This window comes from Coturnix japonica, chromosome 4, assembly GCF_001577835.2.
Source record: "Coturnix japonica isolate 7356 chromosome 4, Coturnix japonica 2.1, whole genome shotgun sequence".
Lineage (NCBI taxonomy): Eukaryota > Metazoa > Chordata > Aves > Galliformes > Phasianidae > Coturnix > Coturnix japonica.
The window spans coordinates 43,023,587-43,047,863 of NC_029519.1; the positions used below are offsets into that span (position 1 = coordinate 43,023,587).

A 24,277-nucleotide genomic window follows, 5' to 3' on the forward strand; every position below is an offset into this window, starting at 1 on the left:
AATGAGCAACTTGCTCCAGAATGTCCTGTGTTCATCCTTCCCTCTGCTGCCATTCTGTGTATTTTGGGAAATGGGTTTGCTTTTTTACTATACCATGGAAAACATTTTCCTGACCAAACCAGCTGGGTTTTCAGCAACAAAAATAGAAAATTAAAAGCACTTCTGTGCTAGATGCTCCCTAAAAGATGGAAAATAAGATTTTTACATTAAAATGACATTAAAGAGAGAAAAATGGAGAGAGCATAAAATTCTGCTTTATTTTTATCAGATGCTAGTGCTTTTGGAAAGACTTTTTTGCACTGGGGATCATTACTCCCCTGTGTGCTTCCCTAGCCATGTCCCTCTTAATGGCAGCAAGCACTGCACTGATTGTAGCTCCTGCTATAGCCAGCAGGCCACTCTGGGTGGCAGGCAGATGGAACATCCTTGGGTCAAGGCTTGGGTGTGCATTGTGTCCCTTTTCTCCTCCCTGCTTTTAACTCGCTCTGGCTCTGTTTCAGGGGTATCAACATCAGGGGCATTGGGTCCGGTGAGCACCACTGCCAGCACCACACCGCGAATGGCCACCAGCAGCACTGGCCGCCCCACCACCACCTCGGCCTTGGGCAGGAGGAACAGGAGCACCAGCATGCCCTCACCCATGGCTGATGTCCCTGATGAGATGACCACACACCTCCCTCCTGCCTCCTCCCAGCTGCCCCCAGCTGGTGCCGAGAGCTGCGATCCCATGGAAGCCCGTGATATTATGTGGTCTCGGACCCGGCAGGGACAAGTGGCAAAGCAACCATGTCCCATGGGCTCAATAGGTGAGTGAAGGGTTGAGGGGACACAGTGAGCCATCAGCATTTGTCTGTAGGGTACTGCAAGTGTGTGATCAAGATGACTCTGGGCTTCTGTGGCATATGTACTTTCAACAATGCAGTATGTTTGCATTGTCCCTTTGTCAGCTCTATGTTACTTCGGTGTATTATGGCCTGACCAAAGCCTCCATATGCTGTGCACATTGCATAGGATCTTTGCCATTCCAGAGTCTCACTGAAGGAGAGGTGAAGCTAACAACTTGTGGAGTTGAGCTTGATGCGTTCTAGGAAATCTTGGCTCTATAAGCTGTATGCAGCGTACCTGTTATCCCTGCTCTGCCTGTATTTGTAGCCTCCAGGCTCACTGATTGATATACTGATGGCTGACACTTCACTTATTTGGAGAGGAGAATAAACAACAAAAGATATATTTTGCCAAAACTCCGTACCTCACTGTTTGCATTCCAAAGATTATGGCTAACGTTTCTAAGCACAGGTATTTCCAGACTGGACTCCTCAGTAATTTTTCCAAATGACAGCCAGCATCTGGTGCCATCAGCAGGGAAAGCAGAGTAGCAGCAAAGCCAAATCTTTCAGAATGGTTACAGCTTGTTGGGTCTTGTTCCTTTTCTTCTACTCTTCCCTCAGTTGTTTTCTCCCAAAAGTTTGCTTTTGGATATTTTCTGTCCAAATCAGAACACAGTTGACTGAATAATGGGCTTTGGCATATGGTTTAGTTTACCCTATTTTAGCAAATGCTGCTTTCAAAAAGAACTTATTTTTCAAGCTAGTCTTGGTGTCCAGCCCTGAGAACCTGCTTGCCAAGAAGAAATCGGAAGATGGAGGAAATTGCCTGAAAATAAAGGCTGGGGGGATCTGGCTTGCAGAGGAGACTCTATTAATTCTCCACTCCATTGCCCTGGAGAGCCATTCACACTTCTGTATTCGAATTCTGACTCTTTCTTGAATTCAGTGAGATCAGGGTGATAAAATGTACATCGATTATAAGAGGCATGGAAAGGCGTCAGTGGTGAGAGTAGGTAAAGAATGTTTTTACTGTCTTTCTCAGCTCCTCTTGGTAAAATTAGGTGTACAAAAGGTATCATGTGGTTCCCAGAGAGAGGAAGAGGTAGACTGAACTGAAACTTCAAGAAGGGAAAATGATAAAAAGGGAAAATGAACGTTGAATGCAGGGTCCTATTTTCTGAGCAGAAGAGCAAAGGACTGCATGAAAATAGCTAAGAATATAAAAAAAGAACAGACCCAGCTTGTTGACGGTCTGGAGTAGGCAATAAGCCTTTCCAATCTCTGATTTCAGTGATTCATGTCATTTGTTAAAAGCTGCGGTATGTTAGCAGTGGGCCTCTTCCCACTCCCTTTGAAGGCATCAGCAAACTCTCACTGGTTTTAATCGGCACTGCCATCAGACCTAGTATGTAATTCACTCCCCCGTTGAAAAGTTTGGCTCTGCAGGACAGACCACTTTACAGGATGCAGAGTCTTTCATCTGTGTACTGGCTTTCTGCTTTCTTGTTTTTCAGAAGTCTTTAACTGCACCATTTTGGAGATGTTTCTCTTTGTCCCGAGACTCTCTATGGTCTTTTGCAGCTAGGATCTGGGAAGCTTATGCCAGGCAAAACTCTCCTCTAACGTCTATCTTGATGGTCAGGGATGGATGATAAAACTCAGTATTAATCTTAGCATTTATAGCATTTAAACTTTTGTATTTTTCCATCCAAATGGTTTAATGAAGATCCAGAGCAGTAAAAAAAATTTATAAAGCATCAGGGGACAAGGAAGTGGAAGCTCATGATCTGATCCTAAGACACTAGTGGTGGGGGAGAGTAGGCAAAATGGCTAGGCCAGCACTTGCGGTGTTGACTCAGTGGTTGAGATCCAGCTTCACTTTCTTACTGCCTGGGAACTTTTTCTGTCTGACCTGAGGCAAAGCCCCCTGTCTATAGTCTTTATCTGGTGAAATGGAGATTGAGTTTGTGACCAGTAACACTGAATACAGTGGCTTTCCTTTTCCAGGCGTTGCAACTTTCCGGTGCCTTGCACCAGATGGAATCTGGGAGCCCCAGGGACCAGATCTCAGCAACTGCTCTTCTCCCTGGATCAACCACATCACTCAAAAGGTAAAACCTTCTTCACACTGGGTCTCTGTGCTGACCTGCCTTAGTTCCTTGGTTGTTCTCACAGCAGAGAACCCAAAGTGACCAACAGTCACCCTTAAAAGCATGAGCAGACTGTAGTAGCTAAGAATTGCAAGGAGAAAGCAGGACTGTAAAAACCTAATGGAAATTAAGGGAAAGAGGGTGAGGGAATGGCAAAGAAAAGGAGCTGGAGAGCGGAATTAATGTAGAATGAATGACAGTTCTTGTTTGTGGCAAGAAAAGGAGGAAGAAGGAGGAGGAGGTGGTGGGTGGACATATGAAAGTGCCAACTTATTGCAAAAGGAAACTTTCCCTTGCATGCATCCCCAAGGATTTTCTCCTGCCGTGCAGCACAGGATAAACCCTGTAGCTGAGAAATCTGTACTGAAGAAAAGCAAGCTCCGTATGAAATGGTTGCATTGTGCTACTGACTTTTTGTTCCTAACTTTTTCCCGAATTGTAAAAAGACTAGTAGAATAGAAAATAACACTGCAGTAATGTGTTACTTTTTACTCATAAGTCCCTTGATGAATGTTTTGTAGCACTTCATCGTTTATCACTGTTAAAAGTACATTAACATGTGACAATGGAAGTTCAAGACAAGCAGAGCTTATTTGGTAGCAATATGTTGAACATTTTTGTTATTAATGCACAGTGGTGCTTTCAGCTGATTTCATTACAGAGACCAGATGTGTGTTTACGCCACAGAGTCTGTGGGCTGAATCCTTATTATAGCAATTTGTGTGGATTTATTTGCTCCTTTAGCAGGAGCAAGAAAGTCCCAGTGTTGAAGGCTAGCTGCACTACAGCATGGTAGCAGCACTGCTCTCCAGGAGCACCTGTCCTCACTGGTGAAGAGGTGACCTTACAGATGAGCCTGTTTGTCTTTCTCCTCCCCATCTCCCATCTTAGCTGAGGCTCAACAACCTGTGAATAACTAGCATGTACACCCCCAGTCAACCCTATCCCACGTCATCTGTGTTTATACCCATGTCTCCCCAAAACGAGGGAAAGACATAAATTAAGGCAAGGCTGCAGTGACACAGTACAGCTGTTAGGAAGCCCCCTGGTCCTTCCTGGTGTTTTTGTCCCGCACAGGAGGGTGGGCAGCTCTCCTGCCACATGCTTAGGCTAGCTGATTAATAAATACTGCCTTTGTTGCCATTAGCAGCTGTGCAGTTCCTGTTTTATGACCCACGTACTTATCCTGGAGGGGTTAATATTGCTTACTCCAGCCATAATTCACCCAGGCGGCGGGGAGACCTCTTGCTGCTCAGTGAAGATGGCTAGGCCATTAGCCATTAGCAGAGGGAAATAATAGCCTGCACTGATGAAATTTCCATCAAGGTTAGGCTTACTTTATTTGAAACCACAGCTATCATTTGTGTAACAAATGAGCCCCATTTAATTTGTTATGCGCTTTCAAAGCAGGCTAAAATTGAAGAGCCAGGTTTCCAGAGATGCCCAGCAGGCCACAACTGGGACTGATATGTATATGTATATATTTTATTTTATTTTGATAGGAGGAAGAAGGTGTTGTTTTCTGGAGGAATTTAGCTATGTTCAACTTTGGGAACCTTTCACAAGTTGGTGGGAAGACAAAGGGGGCCTGACAGACAGCTCTGGGTCAAACCTTTTTGTGCCTGAGTGGTTGGGATCTTGGGACTATGTGGCCTAACCGCTATGGAAAGCTAGATTTCAGATTACTTGTGAAATAGCCAATAGCCTCATGGTATCCCTGCCTGAGTGAGAAGCTTGTAAATCACCACTGTGCTTAGAGTCAGGGTCTGTTATATCCATCTGGTCACTGGTTTCACACATCCCCACCGTGGACAGAACACTACTGCCCTGAACCTGCTGATTTGCTCCTTTGGTTCTCTAAAGCTGATAAAGGAGCCTTCCTCCTCCAGGGCAGAGCCAGCTTCCTTTCTGGATGCTGTGAGGCCAGCCAGATGAAGCAGTAAACCAACCATGCAGTGGAGGTAGGGTATGTCTGTCACCTGCAGCTAAAACTTATCCTGTGTCTCCAGCTTTCAGATCCTCCCTGGTCACCCATCTCTCTGTAATCATAGCACTGCATAGAGGCAGTCAAGATTTATACCTACCCACTGTGTCTTCATTTTTGTCTGCTGTACGCCTCAGAAATTGTCACTGCAACCCTGCTGGGTCCAAACTGCTCAGGAAGAAGGATGATGGGATTCCCTTTCAGCCAACCCAGAAGGAATGGCAGGGGAATGCTGTATTTGCTTTCTTGTATCTATAGTGAAGTAAGGATTGTTACTTGCTTCTTTTCTTTCTCCTGCTGTGCTCAGACTGTACACTGAGTTTTTGCCTGCTTGCATCATAGTATTAGGTTTTACAACTCTCTGTTAGCTTCCATTAGAGTTATTGTGCTTGATGGAAGATCAGAACAAATGTCCGCTTCAGCAATTCATTGCCCCCTTGACATTTACTTTAACTTTATTGTTGGTGCCTACCATGCCCTCGTAACATAGCAGGAGAATAAACTTGCCAGCGCTATTGAATTATGCACTGCTGTGTGGGTTATTTCTAGAGTCAAGCAGTAAAAGGAAACAAAAAGGTCAGCTTTGGATACATTGCATCGTCCTAATCATGAGGTCATATGTTCAGCCTTAGCCTGTTTGTTTTACCTCTTGCTTTCATCAGTACTGGCCTTTGCGCAGTATGTGATATGCCTGAAAATCTCTCTTCCTTGCTGCAGCTCTCAGTTGAGGGTGATTCCCAGGGTGGAGAGGCCCCACTAGGCTCAATATAATATTGGGCTCTGAAAGAGAGAATAACCTCTATGTAGTACAATAAAAAGTGTTACATCCTCCAGGAGTATCCAGGCCTAAGGGTGAGGGCAGAGTCCTAATGATACTGCAGTGCAATTCTTCATCCAGGTTGCTTCTGCCAGTTTGTGTTCAATGCATTATAATGTACTTGAAGCAGCAGATGCTGCAGCTAGCAGATTAGTAAGGGCAAGTTAAATGCAGATTCCTGAAAGTTGTTTGAGTAGAGTTTCAAATAGACTTTTTCACTGTTCTCTAGGTCTGTTGTGCTCCGTAGAGAGCAGCAATACACCTCTTTGTTGGACAGCCAGCATTTGTAACACGTCAGTTATATACTTAGATATCATCGAAGAGAAGAAAAAAAAAGCAAAATTGGGTGGAATGGCATTTTCTTCTTCAGAAAAAGGGTGGTAGATGTGCCCTGACTATGCTGCATTGACGAGCATGTGCGTGATGAAACCACTACCAGGGAAACAAAATGGCCATGAAGTCTTTGTAGTATTGAAAGCTGTCCCATAGCCCCATGCTGGCAGCTGGTGGTGCCCAGTGAAACCTGTCAGATGCTTGCCCCTTCAGAAAATGACATCAGCACCGTGGCCTTTGGAGCTGACCGGTCCATCTGTGAGACACTGGTTTGAAAATCCTCATTCAGACTTTCATACCACCCTTTTATATCACTGTTAGCCCCAGGCTGCAGGAAAATATTTTTGCCTTTATGACCACTGATGTTTCAGCACACTTGCTCTCTTCCCCGGCATCCTTTATTTCCTCTGAATTTTCCTTCATAAATTATTCTTTGTAGTTTCCCCATTTTTATTCTACTGACCTCTTCTGCAGTTGATTGCCCCTGAGAAAGGTAGGAATGAAGCAGCAAACACGCTACAGGAGAGTTGTTAGGCTTTCCAAACAAAACTCCATAAGTCATAGAATCATTTCAGTTGAAAGGGACTCTTGAAAGGCCAGCTGGGGAACAGGGACACCTACAGATATATCACGGTGCTCAGAGCCCCATCCAGCCTGACCTCAACTGTCTTCAGGGATGGGGCATCCATCACATCTCTGGGCATCCTGTTCCAATGCTTTCCTACTACTATTACTAATTCTCTTCCTTGAGTATATGAAGCAGGAAAGAATTTATGCCTTATCTAACAACTATTACTTCACAGTCATTTCAGTTGCAAAAATAAGAGAGCTAGTAGTACAAACAAGAAGAATGTTAGCAAGTGTTGCACAGCGCAATTTCAGGTGTGTCAATGCTCATTTATAAGTCTGGGTGGAATCCTGCCAGCATGCTCAAATGAAAGCAAGGGAGCGGTTTCTGACAGAGACAGAAGAATCTGTTTTGTGTGTTTGGATTTTGACAGGAAAAGCATCCTCTTTCCTTCAAATTAGCATTCCAAGACTAGATCTAAGCAGTTTGCAAAAAAGCTAAAAATCACCCAGAACAACCAGAAACTAAATTTGGTTTGAACAGAATGCTTTGGTGAGGCATTGGTGAGACCTCACCTCAAGTACTGTGTTCAGTTTTGGGCACCTCAGTACAAAAAAGACATGGAAGTACTGGAGCAGGTCCAGAGAAGGGCAATGAAGAGCTTGGAAAATCAGCCCTGTGAGGAGAGGTTGAGGGAGATGGGGCTGTTTAGTCTGGGGAAAAGGAGGCTGAGGGGAGGCCTTATGGCTATCTTGGAGTATCTGAAAGGTGCTTACAGTGAGAGCGGGGCAAGTCTTTTCTCACTGGTGACAAGTGACAGGACAAGGGGAAATAGCCTCAAGTTGTGCCAAGGTAAGTTTAGGTTGGACGTTAGGAAACACTTCTTTACAGAAAGGGTTGTTAAACACTGGAATAGGCTCCCCAGGGAGGTGGTTGAATCACTGTTCCTGGATGTGTTCAAGAGCTGTTTGATTGTGTCAGAGATATGATTTAGCAGAGGGTTGTTAGAGTTAGGGTACTATGGTTAGGCTGTGGTCAGACTTGATGATCTTTGAGGTCTTTTCCAACCTGGGTAATTCTATGATTCTATGAAAGCAAAGGAATTTATTAATGATCAGCCCATGTTGTTTTTGCCAACAGGTAGGAGCAATGATTGATAGTTTGCAGTTCAGTACAAGAGCCTTATTCCAGGGGAAGAATGCTCTTGGGTTTGTCTTTGTAGCAGATGAGGAATTCGCTTTGAGTAGGCTAGTCTGCAAAGATACATCCAAGAGAAAATGTAAGCATGAAATGTGAGTAGCAGTTTTTTTTCTGAGTAAAACACTTCTGCAGTTTTCTGTAAGGCTTACAAAAGCATTGTGTGTCATGATGCATGTTAAGCTTCAGGGACAAATTGCAGGAAAATCTTGAAGTTGATTTCTTTACATGAAGGAACTTGATGGAGACATTCTTTAATATCCTGGGTACCAACAGAGGTGGTCAAAATTCAGCCTCTATGCTGACTCTTGGCTTTCTTCAGCTGCTTATGAAAAGAGGCAGCTGTAAGAACAGGATCTGGTTTCTATGGCATTAGCTTTGTGTGTAACAAGGAAGAAATAATTCAGTTTTTGAATATATGTTATCATTGCTCTATTGGGAAGAACAACACATTATCTCCTTTATTTGTCTTATCTATACCATCATATGGCTTAATTCTCTGAAGATGAGCATATGAACATCTTCAGTTAGATCTCATTAAATCAGATGGGCTGTTGCTGTCAAATTGATGGAAGTAAGTTATTCATTTATAACTGAGCTAATTGATTTACTGAGAGGTAGAAGCTCTGCCTGCAGTATTTCCCTAGAATCCTGTTTTTATAATAAGCACCAGAAATTGAGAGAGGAGGGTAGATATCTGATTTCTAACTGTTGGAAGATGAAACAATTGGAAATTTCATGTGAAGAACCCAGTAGATTTGGTCATTGAACCTGACAGAGAAGTGGGAGATTCATTTAAATGTCATCCAGTGTAACTTCTCTTTAAGCCTGACATATTCCCCATGGATATGCATTCCAGAACAGAGTAGTATGTAATGAAGAAGGATCAGAAATTTACAATAGCACTTCTGTAGTGAGCTGCTAATAGGAAGGCCATGGGACCAGTTGCCCTTCCCCACATCCTCATGGCACAGGAGGGGGAGGGGGCAGAAGGCAAGGAGAGCAATACAGAGCCAGTAAAAAAAAAAAGGAAAAGGAAAAAAAAAAGAACTTCCCAAATAACTATGCAGTGAATTTCACTACAGGTGATTCATGAATTTTATGACTCAATTAGGCAATAAAAATCTTTTAATGGGAAATACACCCAAACAGCATACTTGGTTTTCCCTTCTTACAGGCCTCTGTTTGAAGCCTTAAGCCTTTTGCTCCTGAGTTAGTGTGCTTTTAAGCTAAGACTCACTAGGCTTATTGCAGAAGTAGCAGCCATTGTGGTGAGGAGTACATCGCCTGTGTGCAAGTGCTAAGTGCTAAACTAGTGCCTGATTAATAAATCCAGGTAATGGGAATTGACAGTAGTTTTTCGCATGTTCATCTGAACTGTGTCATCTGTTTTTGTTACTTTTGCAAGGAACTTTTTTTTTTTTGGTGCTGGAGTTGTAACAGAAATCACCTAGTCACTGTCTAATAATCTAGAATCAAATCAGCTCTTTCTTGACAGAAGAGCCTATATACACGTTTCCTTCCTGAGAACATTGCTTTGCAAGGAACTGGCTCACTTAAACCTGTGAGGCTGAGAGGGCTGGAGTAATGTCAGACTAAGTGCGAAGGGTCAACCTTTTATCCTGCTTTCTCCATTGCAGATGAAGTCAGGGGAGATGGCTGCCAATATTGCCCGAGAGCTTGCAGAGCACACCAGAAACCACTTGTATGCTGGTGACATCACGTACTCTGTGTCTGCCATGGTCCAGCTGGTGAACCTGCTTGATGTGCAGCTCCGAAACCTAACGCCAGGTGGGAAGGACAGCGCTGCACGCAGCTTGAATAAGGTAAGAACAGAGGTCCTGGGGAAAGTACTAGAGGCTGGAGAAAGGCTTGGCTGATCCCAGAGAGCTATTAGAAATCTCATTCTGAACGGGTGCCATTTGAAGGCAATGATTCTTTCTTAGTAGACAAGAGTACCTGGCAGTTTTTGTTTACAGTGTATTTTATTCTCTTGAGAAATGAAAAAGTTGTAAATGCTGACTGTACTGTTGGTGCTGGGAAATGTATACCCTTAGATATGTAGACAGATAAATTCCAGGTACTTCGTCATGGTCTCAGCTCTCATAGCTCAGTATGAGAATAAGCCAAGTGATACCATGGCAATTATTGTGGATTTGTGCCAGTGTGACTGAGACCAGAATTTTGTGTAGCATTTCCAGTACTGAATTTGTCTGAGTAAAATAAGCCATAATATCTGAATTTTTAAAACCCAAAAATGCAGAGTCTGATTTTTCATTGTGTAACATCAAAAAATGCTGAATGTGAAGTTCAAATGGGCACTAGTGTGCATAAATATAAACAAATAAAAGCAAACAGAATATTATTTACACTTGAGATACATTTATCAAAGGAACGTAAGATGTCAGCATATTTATATCTGAGGTGCTGAAGATGACTTTGTATTAGAGGGCCTTTGAAATGATTGCCTGTCATGTAGCCCAGAAGCACTTTTCTGCATGATGACTCTGTGATTTCTTTGTCCTCTGCCAAAGTGTACTTGCTACATATTAAAGGCGCTAAAAATTGCCAGTCATGGGAGAAAAATACTGGCTGTGGAGTCTGCAGGAATATATTTAAATGTAGGATTTCCTTGGTCCAGGGCCCTCTTCATCACGGAATCTCATGTAAGCACATGGGATAAGACTTACCTGGAATTCAGGCAGTGTGCTGTGCAGGCCTGGCATCAGAACAATGACCAACTGAGCCTTGTGGCTACCTGCATGTGCCTTTATTGGCCACCTACTTTAAAAAAGATCCCAAATTTTGCTGTTAGCAACGTAGCCGGCTCTGACAGTCCTGGCATCCACGTAAGTGAAAAGCGGATTTTATTGTGAGGTTATACAGGGAAAAAATGATCTCAGCTAAGCCTGAATTTTTTACCATATCTTCAGAAGAGACGTGTTTTTCAGAGAAGTAATGTTGTCTTTTTGTGGTAAGATATTACTGTTGATGTATTGTCTTTTAAATGTGAAGGGCTTCAGGATTGTTTAAGATTATGGCCATGTGGGAACTGAAGTCGTCCTGCATATCATGTGCTTTGCATGTGCTGTGAATTGGGTTATCCTGATGCTTGTAATTAGTGCTGCTTCCAGCTATTTTATAACCATGTCAGAAATAATTATATTAACTGTTACATCAACATAACATTTCTGTTATAATCAAACCACGGTTTTGTTTGAAATAATGGTGATATCTGACAATATCAGGTAGAACCAGCAATTAATGTCACCTACTAACAGGTTTCATGATTGTAGTCTGCTTGCTGTTCTGAATATGCCCTAGCCACACCCAACATTTTGTCACTTCAGCTTTGCAAGCACATATTTTTCATCTTTTAAACCCCACCTCCTGCTGTTCATTCCGATTACACAAAATGGGGCTGTGTCTTGGTGACAGGTGGGAGTTACCAAGGGGACTGACGGGTTCTGTGAGGCAGAGGCACTCAGCTCTGCTGTCACTCCTGTGGCTCCCCTTGCAGGTTTTTCACCCACTATCAGCTCTGCACAAGCAGCTTATACAAATCAATTGCACTCCACATTAGAATTCTGGATCGTGTGGAGTCCTGCAAAACAGCGACGCGAGTCAGTGATCCAGATGACAAGTTCAGTAATTTACTTGCTCTCATTCCCCACTTAATTCTTTAGAAGAGCAACTGTTCTGTGTTCGTTTAAGAATGCATGAATTTGGCTTGGAAGTAGTATTGGACAAACAAAAGGCAGCAGAGTTACTGCTCCATTTTCCCCTTCGCTGATCAAGAGTATGTCCAAAAAAATAAAATAAAAAAATAAAAAGGAAAAAGTCACTTGCAAGGAGTTTTAGTTAGTGTTGTTTGGTCAGAAAGGAGAAATAAAGTGAGCACTAGCCATTAAATATTCTTTCAGTCATTAGAGGAAATGTGCTGGGGATTTGCCTTCATGCTCCATCTGAAAGTAGTCACCTGTGCTCCTTTGCTTTTGTCTTTTTTTTTTTTTTTTTTTTTTTCTTTTTTACAACCTGATGTACAATGAATTGAAATAAACTGGCATAATCAGAGTTTTTAAAAGCCATCATCTTTCACGAGCCACTTTCTTGTCACTAAAAGCTTTCTGCTTTCCACTGGATCAGGCTTAATTAAGGTAATAATTGTTCTGTAGCAGACTGGTGAGACCCCCAAGTGGATAGCTCTGTAATTTCCAGCAAGGATTTCTTTGATCTCCATTTGTCTGTAAAGTCTTCATAGGGCCACATTTACCCAGGGGAAGATTTCCACTGTTACAAATTGATGAATTAGAAATTGAAATTAGGCACTGCACAATACCTCAGTGTATTTTGTTTGTTTCGGAGCCTCAGAACTCTCAGGGACAATTCTGGCTCTCCGCTGTACTAATGGGATGGCACTGACATGAGTAGAGAGCACAAGTCACCCCTTAATCTCCCTGGAGATTCTCCATCTCCATTTTCAACCCAGGTAGATCTGCAAAATACAACCCAGCAAAGGCAGCAGCTCTGAGCAGCCAGACTTCAGTTGCACTGTTGCAGAGCATGTTTGCTCATTGTTGCAGACAGCCTGCTAAGTCCCATCGAGGTAAATAAGAGCCTATTTGAATTTCATGACACGCTGAAGTGCAGTTATCTGGTAGGAGGCATGCGAGTACATATCAACGTACAGTCTTAAATGTGGCTCTTATTATAAAGGTGGGATTCTTTATGGAAAGGCTATTTAGCATATGAAGTGTTTAAGCCCAGTAATTACAAAGGAAAGGACAACTCAATATGAAAGAGAACTGGGAAGGTTAGCTCTTAAGAAGTAGTTTAATCTAAAGAGGAGAAAATGGCCTCAACTGGAAATATTTAATGTGATCCGCATTTCATTGTTACAGCCTCTTAGGTGGCCCTTTATGTATTCAGAACCTCTGGGCAATGCACTCTGCTGGAGTTCTAGGCATGACCACAAGGTGGGCCGTGAGAGGCTCTGCCTGAAACAGAGACTTGAGCAGTCATGTCAGGATGAGTCCCCACCACTGTCCTGCATATGGCTTGCTCCCTGCATGTCCAAAGCTCTGCTGCAGCTCAGCACAAAAACACTCTCCAGCTGCACATAGCCCACACCTCTCTTGTATAAATAACAACTAGCTCATCTTTTCTAGCCTTGTTTGACGTAGGAATATTGTGCGTGCTTTCCAAGGAAAGGTGGTTTCTTGAGTACCTCCACTTTACTTCTCCCACCGTCTAACAGCTGCTCTTGCAAAGTTGCATGTGTGGGCTTTACTGAAAAAGGACTAACACGTATTTCTGGATCCCATCCTTCCTGCCTTCCAACGCGGCCTAACTCACATATTTCCTTTGGTTTGGTTTTCAGAGCTNGAAATGAGGTTTTTATGTAGGCATTTTCTTCAATTTTTTCCCCTTGTTCTGTCACTAACTTGTTTTTTCTATTCCGTCTTTAATCTGCTGTCTTTGTGGACTCAGCTTCAGAAAAGGGAGCGCTCTTGCAGGGCCTATGTCCAGGTATTTCTTGTGTTTTTAATGCACGTCCAGTTGTTTGACTGAATGACTGTGAAGTGGTTCTTGTCTGTCGGTCTGATTTTTACTGTCTTTGTGGCAGCAAGCTTTAAGGTTACAGGATAATATGACCTTTCTGTTATTCAATTCCCCTCCACACCTGCCCAGGTCCACAGACTTAACAAAAATCTGGGACAAAAACTCCTGGGGGGAGGGGGGGGGGGAACCAAACACAAAAAAATTAAGAGAAAATAAAAAGAAGAGCTCTGACAAGACCCATTCAGCCATTACAGTAAGCAGAACTGTATGCATGCATAAAGAATGCTGAACTACTGCTCACAAAGATCTCTCCAAACCAGTTGGATTACACTTGCAACGTGTTACTCAAATAATGGCTGTATGCATTTTCTTGGTTTTCCTTCTTCTCCTCTTGCACTTGCAAATTTAGAAACAATTCAAAATTGCAGCACTTGGCATAAGGGAGGAGGTAGAATCATAATGAAATGCAGTGTCCTCACAGAGAGATGTAAGAAGGAGGAGAGTGCTGAAAACTAAATATAGGATTAGGAACATAACGTCCCATAAAGTTCACCCAGCTGCAGCCTGAGTTTTGCAGGCTTGCATTGTGTTTTACATGAACAAAGTCAAGGCCTGTTGTCTTGGACAGACTGCTTGTAGTCTCCTCAAGAGTGAGGCCTTGGCTTATGCCATTATTTATCCTGTCACCTAGGCTTTTATAGCATTTGCTCCAGTGACTTTTATATAAAGCTGTTTGTATACTATTGGTGAGTTAATACTGCTTTAAAAATGTGAATGCTTTACCCCCTCTTTTCTGTCTTGTGCTTATGGACTTCAGTGTTGTACTTATGGATGGTTGGTCATTATTCATATGTGTGTACAAAACAGAGGTGTAAAAGTGAAACCCACATTTCTGGAAGGGACTGCCTATACCTGTTCTATGTCTGCAAAGTTGAACTTCCTACTTCCCATATTGACTTTACTTTGTGAGTACATGCTTCATTTAGTGTGTGGGATTAGGTGGTTTAGATTTCTAGGGCATTAAATTTTAAAACAGTACACCTCTGTACTGGTAGCTGTCTGTCTTTCCTTTGGATACGGTTGTGACAGAAAGCCATCTCTCATCTGTTTCCTTCCTTATACATTAATGGGTAAAGACAAGTTGTGAAGTTATACATATTGTGGCTGGTCTGGCCTCTGTTAAGATTCCAGAGAAGGTAACTAGTATTTTAAGGAATGTTTGCACTGCAGCTGGCTGTCTTGTCCCCTGGTGAGAGCATAAACAGGGTTAGGCTGGCTTGACCATGGTTCATGCAGCCCTGTTGGGGATCTTGTGTACTGCTCGGTCTGTAGTTGTCCTTTCCCTAGCTGCATAGAAACACTCTGCAGGCTGCATACATGCTCCTGGTCTTTTTGTCTTCTTTCAAGCAGTAGTGAATAGTGGATTTAATGTACTCTACAAAAGCTTGGCATTGATAGAATAGGACCTGAATTCTGCACAAACTTAAACTTACCCTTAATTTCAAGGACTCTTTGCCTTTCTCTTGGAAAGGCTACTGGTGTGTTTAAACATTAATCATTTGCTTACCACTTTAGTAGACCAAAGCTGACGAAAGCTCATTGCCTGAGCTGTTTAGTATAAATATGGACAAAGCTGGTAAATGTATTGAAAAGGACAGTCTTGTAATGGAGGACGCGAACAATGAATTGGATGACCTAATTGAACCTTTCAACTCTACTTTGTATTACATGGGGGTAAAATAATGTATCTAGACATATTTTCATACAGTATGTTTCCATTTGCAAACCATGTAGCTAAAGTCATCAAAATATCTTGTGGGGGAGAGTTTATCTGTAGTAACAACTGAATGTGACTGCACATATTCCCGTTACATGCCACTTATGCTTCAGCAGGCACTGAAATGTCTGTACTGTCAAAGGCAGCTTTGCAGAGCTTTTTCAAAATACTTTAAATGGGGAAATCCTGGACTTTTTGAAGTTAATGAGAGGTGGGAAGTCCCTGGAAATATGTCAGCAGTGACAGAGAAATTGAGTTTTCAGCCTTTCTGTCACAATTTCTTTGTTCTAATCCCTTTGTCATGAAAAGCATTTGTGACTGAATGCAGCATGGGGGGCTGTTGTATGTGTTGAAATGTAGCTGCAGTCCTGCCCTCCTTAGAAAAAGAAAAACACGGTGCAAAGTGTATATGAGAGATGCCCACTAACTGTAAAAATCAAAAGCACAATTGAAAAAAGGTGGATTTGAGGAAAGAGAGGGTGACTTGAGAAGATAATAATTACTAAAATTAGTCTTAATGGTCTATTGGGGCTGACAAAATTGTAGCTAACTTGTAGTTATTCAAAGATTAGACTATTAGAGTGCAGTACTAGATTGTCACCTTATCCTCCTTGGTAATACCTATTTTAAACAAATAATCAATTAGATCTATCTGTACAATGCTACAATATTTCTTGATTAACTTGACATAATATTTCTTGAGATATAAGCGCAGGGATTTATTTATATTTTTACTGAAGACAGAGGTTACAGAAGCCCCTTCATTAGTGGAAAATGTGGTAAATTACCTTTATTCTCTCAAAAAAAAAAATAATATCCAATCTGATGAGTGATGTAATAATACATGTTTATATAATGACAGGACAGCTGCTTGGGATTTGCCCATCTCAGTGAAGAAACTTCCACAGGAGCTTTAACTTGCAATATTAAGAGACACGTAGAGAAGGTGGGATTGCTGTGGTGGATTTCCAGGATGGATGGAGGGAGCTTGGAAAGGTGCTCCATTGGCTAAGGAGCATTAGGCCAGGTGTCTGAATTTTTGGTGGTTGTGAATGATCTGTGCACAGATTCCTTCTGGAGCTGTGTCTCCCTGCATGATCATGCCCACCTTTATGTAACACACTGTTCTTGGCACTCTATTTTGGGAAAGGAATGACAAAGTCATTGTGCAAGAGAGTGAGTCACAACAGATGACACATTGGATGGCTGTAGCCTCATTTGGTGACTGGTGTGTGACATAAACCAATAAGAATTTTCTGTATTTCTTTCAGAGTTTATGTTTGTTCTTTTTCCAGAGATGATTCTTGCCCCCCCCCCCCAGGTCTTCTCGGCCACAAGGGCACACTGCTGTCTAACAGCCAAGCTGTCCTCCAACAGAACACCCAGGTCCTTCTCCACAGAGCTCCTCTCTAGCAGGTCATACCCCAACCTGTACTGATACTCATGGTTATTCCTTCCCAGGTGCAAGACTCTACACTTGCTCTTGTTAAACCTCATCTGATTTATTGCTGTCCAGCTCTTCAGTTTATCCAGGTCTTGCTGAATGGCAGCACAGCCTTCAGGTTTGTCAGCCTATCCTCCTAGCTTTGTATCATCAGCATACTTACTGAGGATGGACACTATCCCCTCATCAAGGTCATTGATGAAGATGCTGAACAAGACCAGACCCAGCACCAACCCCTGGGGAACGCCGCTAGTTACAGGTTTCCAAACAGACTTTGCACCACCAATGACAACCCTCTGAGCTCGGCCAGTCAGCCAGTTCTCAACCCACCTCACCATCCACTCATCTATCCCACACTTTCTCAGCTTCATTATCAGGATGTCATGGGAGACAGTATCAAAAGCCTTGCTGAAGTCAAGGTAGATGACATCCACTGCTCTCCCCACATCTACCCAGCTGGTGATGCCATCATAGAAGGCATCCAGGTTGATTGAGCTCAATTCGCCCTTGGTGAATCCATGCTGACTATTCCTGATAAACTTCTTCCTTTCCAATTGCTCGCAGAAGGCATCCAGACCAAACTGTTCCAGCACCTTTCCAGGGACAGAGGTGAAACTGACTGCCGTGCAGTTTACCAGATCAAATCAATTCCCCTGGCTTCTGCATACAAAGTAAGGATAGTAAAGAAAAATATGAACACTTGGTACAGTAAATGAGGCCCTATTAACATGAGAAAAAATATAGAAGTTTGCTGCAAGATTTAGTAGGTGGAAACAAGAGCTTTAATAAAGGCTCATACCACATAGAGCAGGCATGCAAAGTCCTCTTAAACACAGGTGTGTACTTGATTACAGTCTGAGCTCATCTACTTGCTTTGCTTGGATTTTTGGTCTGGAGCCTGGGGGCATCACAAGACTGATGTCTTTCTCTGCAGTGCCAACCAGCAACCCCTTCCTGTATACAACTGTGTGGTGCATTTGAGAGACACTGCAGAAGTCAAAAATTTCCCATTCTTCCTTTGTTCTTAAAGTTAGTCTCAGCTGTTTCAAAGGTATAGGTTGGTGAATACAGTAACCAAACTAAGTGGTTGTTTAAGGGGAGTGTGGAAGGAAGCAGCAGAGAGTCACTTTTGTAACATTTTCCTGCTCTAACAGCATTTCATGCTCTGGTTCTTGCTGTTCTCTGGGCTGAGCTGAAAACTAGTTTGCCCTGATTTGTAAATCTGAGCTTACCTTTACAGTAGATAGAGAAGATAATGGTGGTGCCACCCTATCCAGACAGACCATGAGCTTCTGGATACGGATGTCATCAGAGCCACCAACCAGGCCAGCACTGAGCCCTGGGAGGGTCTAGGTAGCTGATGGCAGGTGGCTGCCATCAGAATTGTCCTTCTTGTTCTCTTGGAAGTTTTCTGTATGCTTCATACTTCTAACATAGGCTGTTTGAATTGCTGTACTAAGCAAAAATGAAAGGCTTTCCCCCAAAAGGTTAAAGGCATTAAGTTTAGAGCAGTGGAAAAGAGGAGACTTTTTTTTTTTCCTTTGCAAATTTAGTAGCTCTTAGCAGATAAAAGGTGTGTTTGGGACTTTGCCAGTAGTATTTAAAGTGGATTAATTCTGTTTTTCTCACTTCTTGCTTGCTTGCCCAGCTGGCCTCAACTTCTGCAAAGACTAAACGAGAGAAGCTCTTGAGACAGAGAATAAATTGAATTATACTGCATTTAGTTGTGTTCTTGTTGTGCCTGCAACAAGAAAGACTCTAACCTCCATTTATAAAGAAAGGGGCAAATTAATGAGGATTTTCAAGTTCCTTGTTTGGTCACTTAATTGGCTGTATGACAAAGAGCTCTGCGGTGCATGTCAAACAACTTTCAGAGTCCTCTAATGATTTGTGCCTCGCTCGACTCCTGATGCTATTCTGCACAGCCTGTCAGGAGAGGTATCGTTGTTGAAGTGGCTGGAATAAATTGGCTAGCAGTGTGCATACAATGTAGTATATTAACTATAGCTATGGGGAGTACTTTTAGCAGCTTTTTCAAGGTATCTAGGTGTTTGCCTATAAGCATCGAAGTGCTCTGGACTTTCATTTAATGTAATTAAAAGGACATCTGAAAGAAGTGTGACTCACAGCAGGGTTCAGTGCTTGGGTAGCCCTTTGTTAAAACTCTGTGAACTTAATATACTTCACAGCTTGATAGACCCATACTTGATTTATGTCAGTAAGAGCAAAATATAAATCCCCACACTGTGTGTTTCTGCTGCATTGAGCTTGTTGTTAGGGGAGAGGAGGTTCAAAGCGGCTGCCTTGGGTTTGTCACTGGAGTCTGACATTTTTCACATGGATATTGGAATGTGACCATATATATTCCTCTGCCTACAACTAAGCTTCATGTGTAGCAATGCTCTCACATGTAACAGCAAAGCTGAAAAAAAAATATAACATTTTCTGTATTACTGTGTGCTTACTTTCTGCTTAAGGCTGAGTCAGCCCTTATATCTGGAGGCACAGGAAAAAATCTCAGTGTGAATTGCTGTAGAGACCAGTGGGAGATGTCCCTTTGATTTGGACCACTGGGAGAAGATGAATCTCACAGACGCCCTAGGAGTTCCCTTGAAGGCAGTGGATATTTCATCAAACAAGCATTTATCATTGGCAAGCCATTTTCCTTTCTTTCTACATCTTTGCTCACTTCCCCTGTGTGATTATTCTAGCAGTTGCTTGTATGGTCTCACATCCCAAACAGTAGGGCAGCAAATACAGATGATTCATAAATGCAGTTCTCAGCTTATTCCGTAGGGAAGATCTCATTAGATGAAATAGATCGTATGTTATTTCCTTCTTGGCAATCAATTCCTTTTATTTCAGTCCTACTTAAGGCCTTCTGACCTTAAAATATTCTTCCTCATATACTAAGCAAAGCAAAACCGTAACCTGTAATTTGTAACCTTCTTTTATTTCTCAGATGTCCTTTATTTTTTTTCCTTTTTTTTTTCTCTCCTCCCATTAGGTGATTATTAGTAGTTCAAGGCCACGATTGCAAACCTTGTGTGCCTAGTGCAAGGCCATTAATTCCATAGTTCAGCATTTTGTAAATGACCTGATTTTAATAAAGGTTGGTACCTTTATTCTCAGTGCAGTGAGTTCCCATTGCCACTGAAATTCAGGCTGTTTCCTACAGTTCTTACAATGACAACAGAAACACCTTTTCCCCTGAATCTATGGAGTTACTTTAGAAATTCCTCTGCAGATTCAAAGGAAGTTCTCCATTTGCCTTCACCAAACTGTGGGTTTGGATTCAGTTCACTGAAACTGATGCCATCAGTTGTCAGTCACCTACTTTGTCAGTGGGTGTAGACTGGTGCTTCTGGGTTAGTTCTGAAGGCAGAAGTGGAGATTAGCAGTAGGTAAACTAATCATATATATATATATATATATGTAAAACCTCTTGTTGTGGTTAAGCTAGATTCAATCTAAATATGTGCCTATCCATTTCAGTGAATAACATAGATATTTTATGATGAGCAAGTTGTTTTGGAAAAAGCCTTGGACTGGCTGGGCTTCCCTGTAAGCTAAGCTATGTTCTGGTGCTTTGACTAGAGAATAATTTGAAGTTAAAAGAACAAATGCCAGGAAAGCAAAGGGCCATGTCACAGAAAGATCTGAATACACATCTCAGCTAAAAAATGTGATGTAATATCATTATTTAGCCAAGACAACATTTTCCTTGTTTAGGGAGCTGAAGAAGTAACATGTGCGCTTACTTTTTCCCACGTAACAGATGACAGCTTCAGCACATGCATTTCTTGCTGCAGAGGGATCAAGCTGTCATTCATTTGTTACCTTAAGGCCAACCATTTCCTGAGCTGGTCCTTTTCAGTATAATAACCTTGCCAGGGCTGCCTCTCCTTGCGTGCCCAAATACCTGCTTTCATCCAGGTCTTCTCACCTTGGATGTCCATTTAGTCTGCACCAGGTATATTCAGAGATAATGGGAGATTCTCTTTTGTTGGAGCTTTTTCTGTCCAGAGGCAACAATTGCAAACTTCCAGCAGAATTTGTCATCAGGGTCATCGATTGTGCCTTTAACTCAATTACTTTGGAGGTTTGCAAATATTGATAGCTTAAAAGGGGGTTTGTTTTAAAGCTGTGTGTTTCATTTGAATACAGAGAAAAATTAGCTGTTCTTGAAGGCAGGTAAGCTCTTTTAAAGCGTTCCCAGTTTCTAATAGGGAAAGGGGGGAAAAAAAGAGCATAATATTGTGATCACTGAACCATATCTACATTTCAGTGCATCTGCTGTCTGAAGTGTTTTTCATTTTCACTGTGCACTTTAGACCTGAAAGGGTTTTCATACTTTTTTTTTCCTCCACCAATTTACCATAAAACCTCAGGCTGCTATTAAAAAGTGGGATAATAATGTTTTGTGCATGCTTTGAATAGAGATGGTGATGCACTTGTTTTGGAGTAGCACCCACAGGCCTCAGACAGGACCAGAACTTCAGACAAAGAACCGTCTAAGGCTGCAACTTTGTGGTTGCTCTCTGTGGCCTTAGTGCCACTGTTCTAGGAAAGGGTGAGCAGGCTTTTCTCAGCAAAACTATGCCAGCAAACACCTTTTGTGTAGGGGTAGCCGTACAAGCATTGCTTGTTTCACACAATCAACTTTGACTTTATATTTGACTGAGTATACTAGTGCAAAGCACAGCTTTGTTGACGTAGCTCCTTCTGTACTCATTTTTGAAAGTGCATTGCATCAAATATTCCCTTCAGGCCAAGGAAGGCAAGTGTTAGCAGTGTGAGATAAGGCTTTAAAAGTTATAAAATGCATTTCTTTTAAGTAGAGATGTCGTTGCAAAAGTGGTGCTTTAATGCCAGAGCTGCTATAGGAGCTGAGGTCTTGATATAAGTTACGTGCAAAATAATTTATAGTTCATTTTCAGTCTCTTCCTAAGGAGGTGCTGTATTGCAAAGAAGGATGAACTGTGAATTTGAAAATTACTATGCAGAGGGACTCAACCAGTATTCCCTGAGGGGCCTGCTGGTATTCACTTGGCATGAAGAGGTATTTTCTCACATACCCTTGAAAACATGCTCTCTCAGTTCATTGGTGTTTTTTGTTGGCATTTTGTTGTGGGTTTGTGGTTGATTTTTTTCTGTCAGCTGCTCAGCAGGAGGACAAAATGGACTATTAAGGTTTAGAATGTTGTACCTTTAGGACTTGACACCTGGAGAGTTGCTGGTCTTCTAAAGTTAAGGTTGCTGTGCCTAAAAAACATGGCACAATGAGTCCCAGTCCCAAATTTGACAAGAAGATTAGTAGATCTAACATCTTTAGGTGATTTCCAGGTTCAATTCCCGCATAAAGACAGATTTTACATTACAGAATCTATTTTTGTCAAAGAGTAATGCTTTGGATTTTGATATGATGAGAGATAAGCCAATGGGTATGGTATCACTGTGTATATCCTCCCTTCTAGGTTTAAATTGTGTGTCACATAATCATGTATTCTGGCCAAGTATTCCTAAGGGGGCAGAACATAAAAACAGATGGACAAACAAACTTCATTTTTACAGGATGAAGCAGCTGTCACAAAGGAAATTGGTGGGATATGCGTGATCCCCTTTAGGAATACATGGTTACTGAAGATTCTTAGTTACCTTTCGACAGTATGACTTTTAATACCTTTTATAAGTGTTTGGGAGAGAAACTTTACATTTTGCTTCTGTTTTGTTACCTAAGGACAAAATAAAAAAATCATGAGCCATATGTGCTTATCTGAAGGAAAAAATAAAATCCCTCTGCAGTTTATCACATTCATTTGCATTGAAATTACACTCCTTGGTGCCATATTAACTGCACAGTGTAAGAGTTCCCCACCATGGAATTTGTCTTCTATGTTTGATGTGTCCATTTGTAGCCACTGTTGAAGACAGTGTGTTAGACACATTCAACCTGTCATCTGACTCAGGATGATTGTTCTGCACAAGACAAGTTTGTGTTTAGGAAGTTTAGTATTCTATATATAGGTTAACATAGAGCCACACCTACACATCCCAGGATGGATGGAAAGTCTTCTTTCCTGTCTCCCTCTGAAATACTCTTCACCCTTCATTTGTTCACACTTCTCAAGGTCACTCTCTGTGTAATTTCTCTTGCTTTTATACTTCTCCCTGATTGTATGCTTACTTGTTCATGCTCTTTGTTCATTAAGCCCCAGCAACCTTGGCATTGGTGGGGTTTGTGGTTTTTTTTCTTTATTTTTCTGTATTGTAGGGGACATTGAGATGTGTTGGAGCCCATACTTTTATTTTGCCTGAGGCTCACAGATATGCCATGGTTCCCTTGAAAGTTGCTCACCAAATTGAGCTGTGTTTGGAAGAGAAGATCACAGCAGCAGAAAAGCTTTAGTATGGGAAAGAGACAAACTCTTCAGTGAGGTAGATGCACAGAATTGGTCAGAACTTCCTTAGCTCCCTTTGAAAATCCCCACTTTCATCAAGGTCACCAAGGGTAACACTCATCAAGTCATCAGCTCCTAGGTTATCTCATGCCTTCCTCGTTTCAAAGGTCCTTTGTCAGGGCTAATCCTTCTGCTGGTCTCTGAGAGGCTTTACTAGAAGGGCACTTCTGCTTCTTTGATAGAACTTCATCACTCCACGAACTTGTTGGTACTGGTGGCAAACCAACCTAAACCTCAGCAAAACGCAAAGACACAGGCCAGTCTGTGTCCCATGTGCCTGCCTTCCCACAGTTCTCTTTCTCCTGTCGAACTTTTCCCATTTGGCATCTTTTTCTCAAGAGACACTGTTGCTTTAACAGCTGTTTTGTTTCATTTAAACACCTACCTCAGCTCCTGTCCAAAATGCAAACATTTCATTAGCACCTCATCTCCTTGGCTTCAGCCCACAGCACTCAGCCATAATGAAGTGCTGCACTCAGAAATATAATGTGGGGAACACTTGATTAATGCACTGAGGCAGGTGAGGGGATTGACCCTCTGGGAAAAGCAATGGACTAAATACATCTCGGATGTATTGCCAATGATGAAGTCTACCAACTTGCTCAGATATGTGTTAGGGACCGGAACTGAAGTCCTTGGAAATCTTACAGGAGGTTTAGAGTCAGGCCCTGGAACCAGAGTGACATGAAATGGCTGTTTTCAGGCTTGTCACTTGAAGATGCTTCTTGGATGGAGAGCACAGCTCAGTGTGCAGGAGGTGGCACATAAGGCCTAAGTGAGGTTCTCTGTCAAGCTTTGTATGCACACACGCTTTGTTAAAATAAATGGTATATATGTTACTTCCTTTCTGAGGAAAAATCTTTGTAGCATGTGTTTCACTGTAAAAGAAATATCTTGGCATCTGTTTCATGTTTAGACAAATAGACGTTACCTTTCCATCCAGAGTCAGGAGCTAGATCTGCTGCAATGACTGTTTTAACCACTCAGATATTGATAAAAGAATCCAGCATGTTATTTTAATAGAGATTTAAAAACACCATTAGGAGCTGAGCTAAATGGATGTAAGGCAAGTTGTGATTTGCATGCTAACATTGAAAAGGGAGAAAAATGCTCTTTTTCTGCTTTCCAGGAATATAAGATCTTTGCAAGAAGTCTAC

At 42.0% G+C, this 24,277-nt stretch overlaps 1 protein-coding gene across 17 annotated transcripts in view; it reads left to right on the forward strand.

Moving 5' to 3' along the window:
- Positions 1–24,277, forward strand: part of ADGRL3 (adhesion G protein-coupled receptor L3) — a 478,165-nt gene that overhangs the window by 376,579 nt on the left and 77,309 nt on the right. For 14 of the 17 annotated variants that reach the window (XM_015861714.1, XM_032444013.1, XM_032444015.1 and 11 more), the window contains 4 exons: positions 501–806; positions 2,835–2,938; positions 9,517–9,702; positions 13,367–13,405. In XM_015861714.1, coding sequence (XP_015717200.1) covers positions 501–806; positions 2,835–2,938; positions 9,517–9,702; positions 13,367–13,405 — 635 coding nt within the window. The remainder of the gene's footprint in view (positions 1–500; positions 807–2,834; positions 2,939–9,516; positions 9,703–13,366; positions 13,406–24,277) is intronic. The other 3 variants (XM_032444007.1, XM_032444011.1, XM_032444012.1) reach the window with 1 other exon arrangement.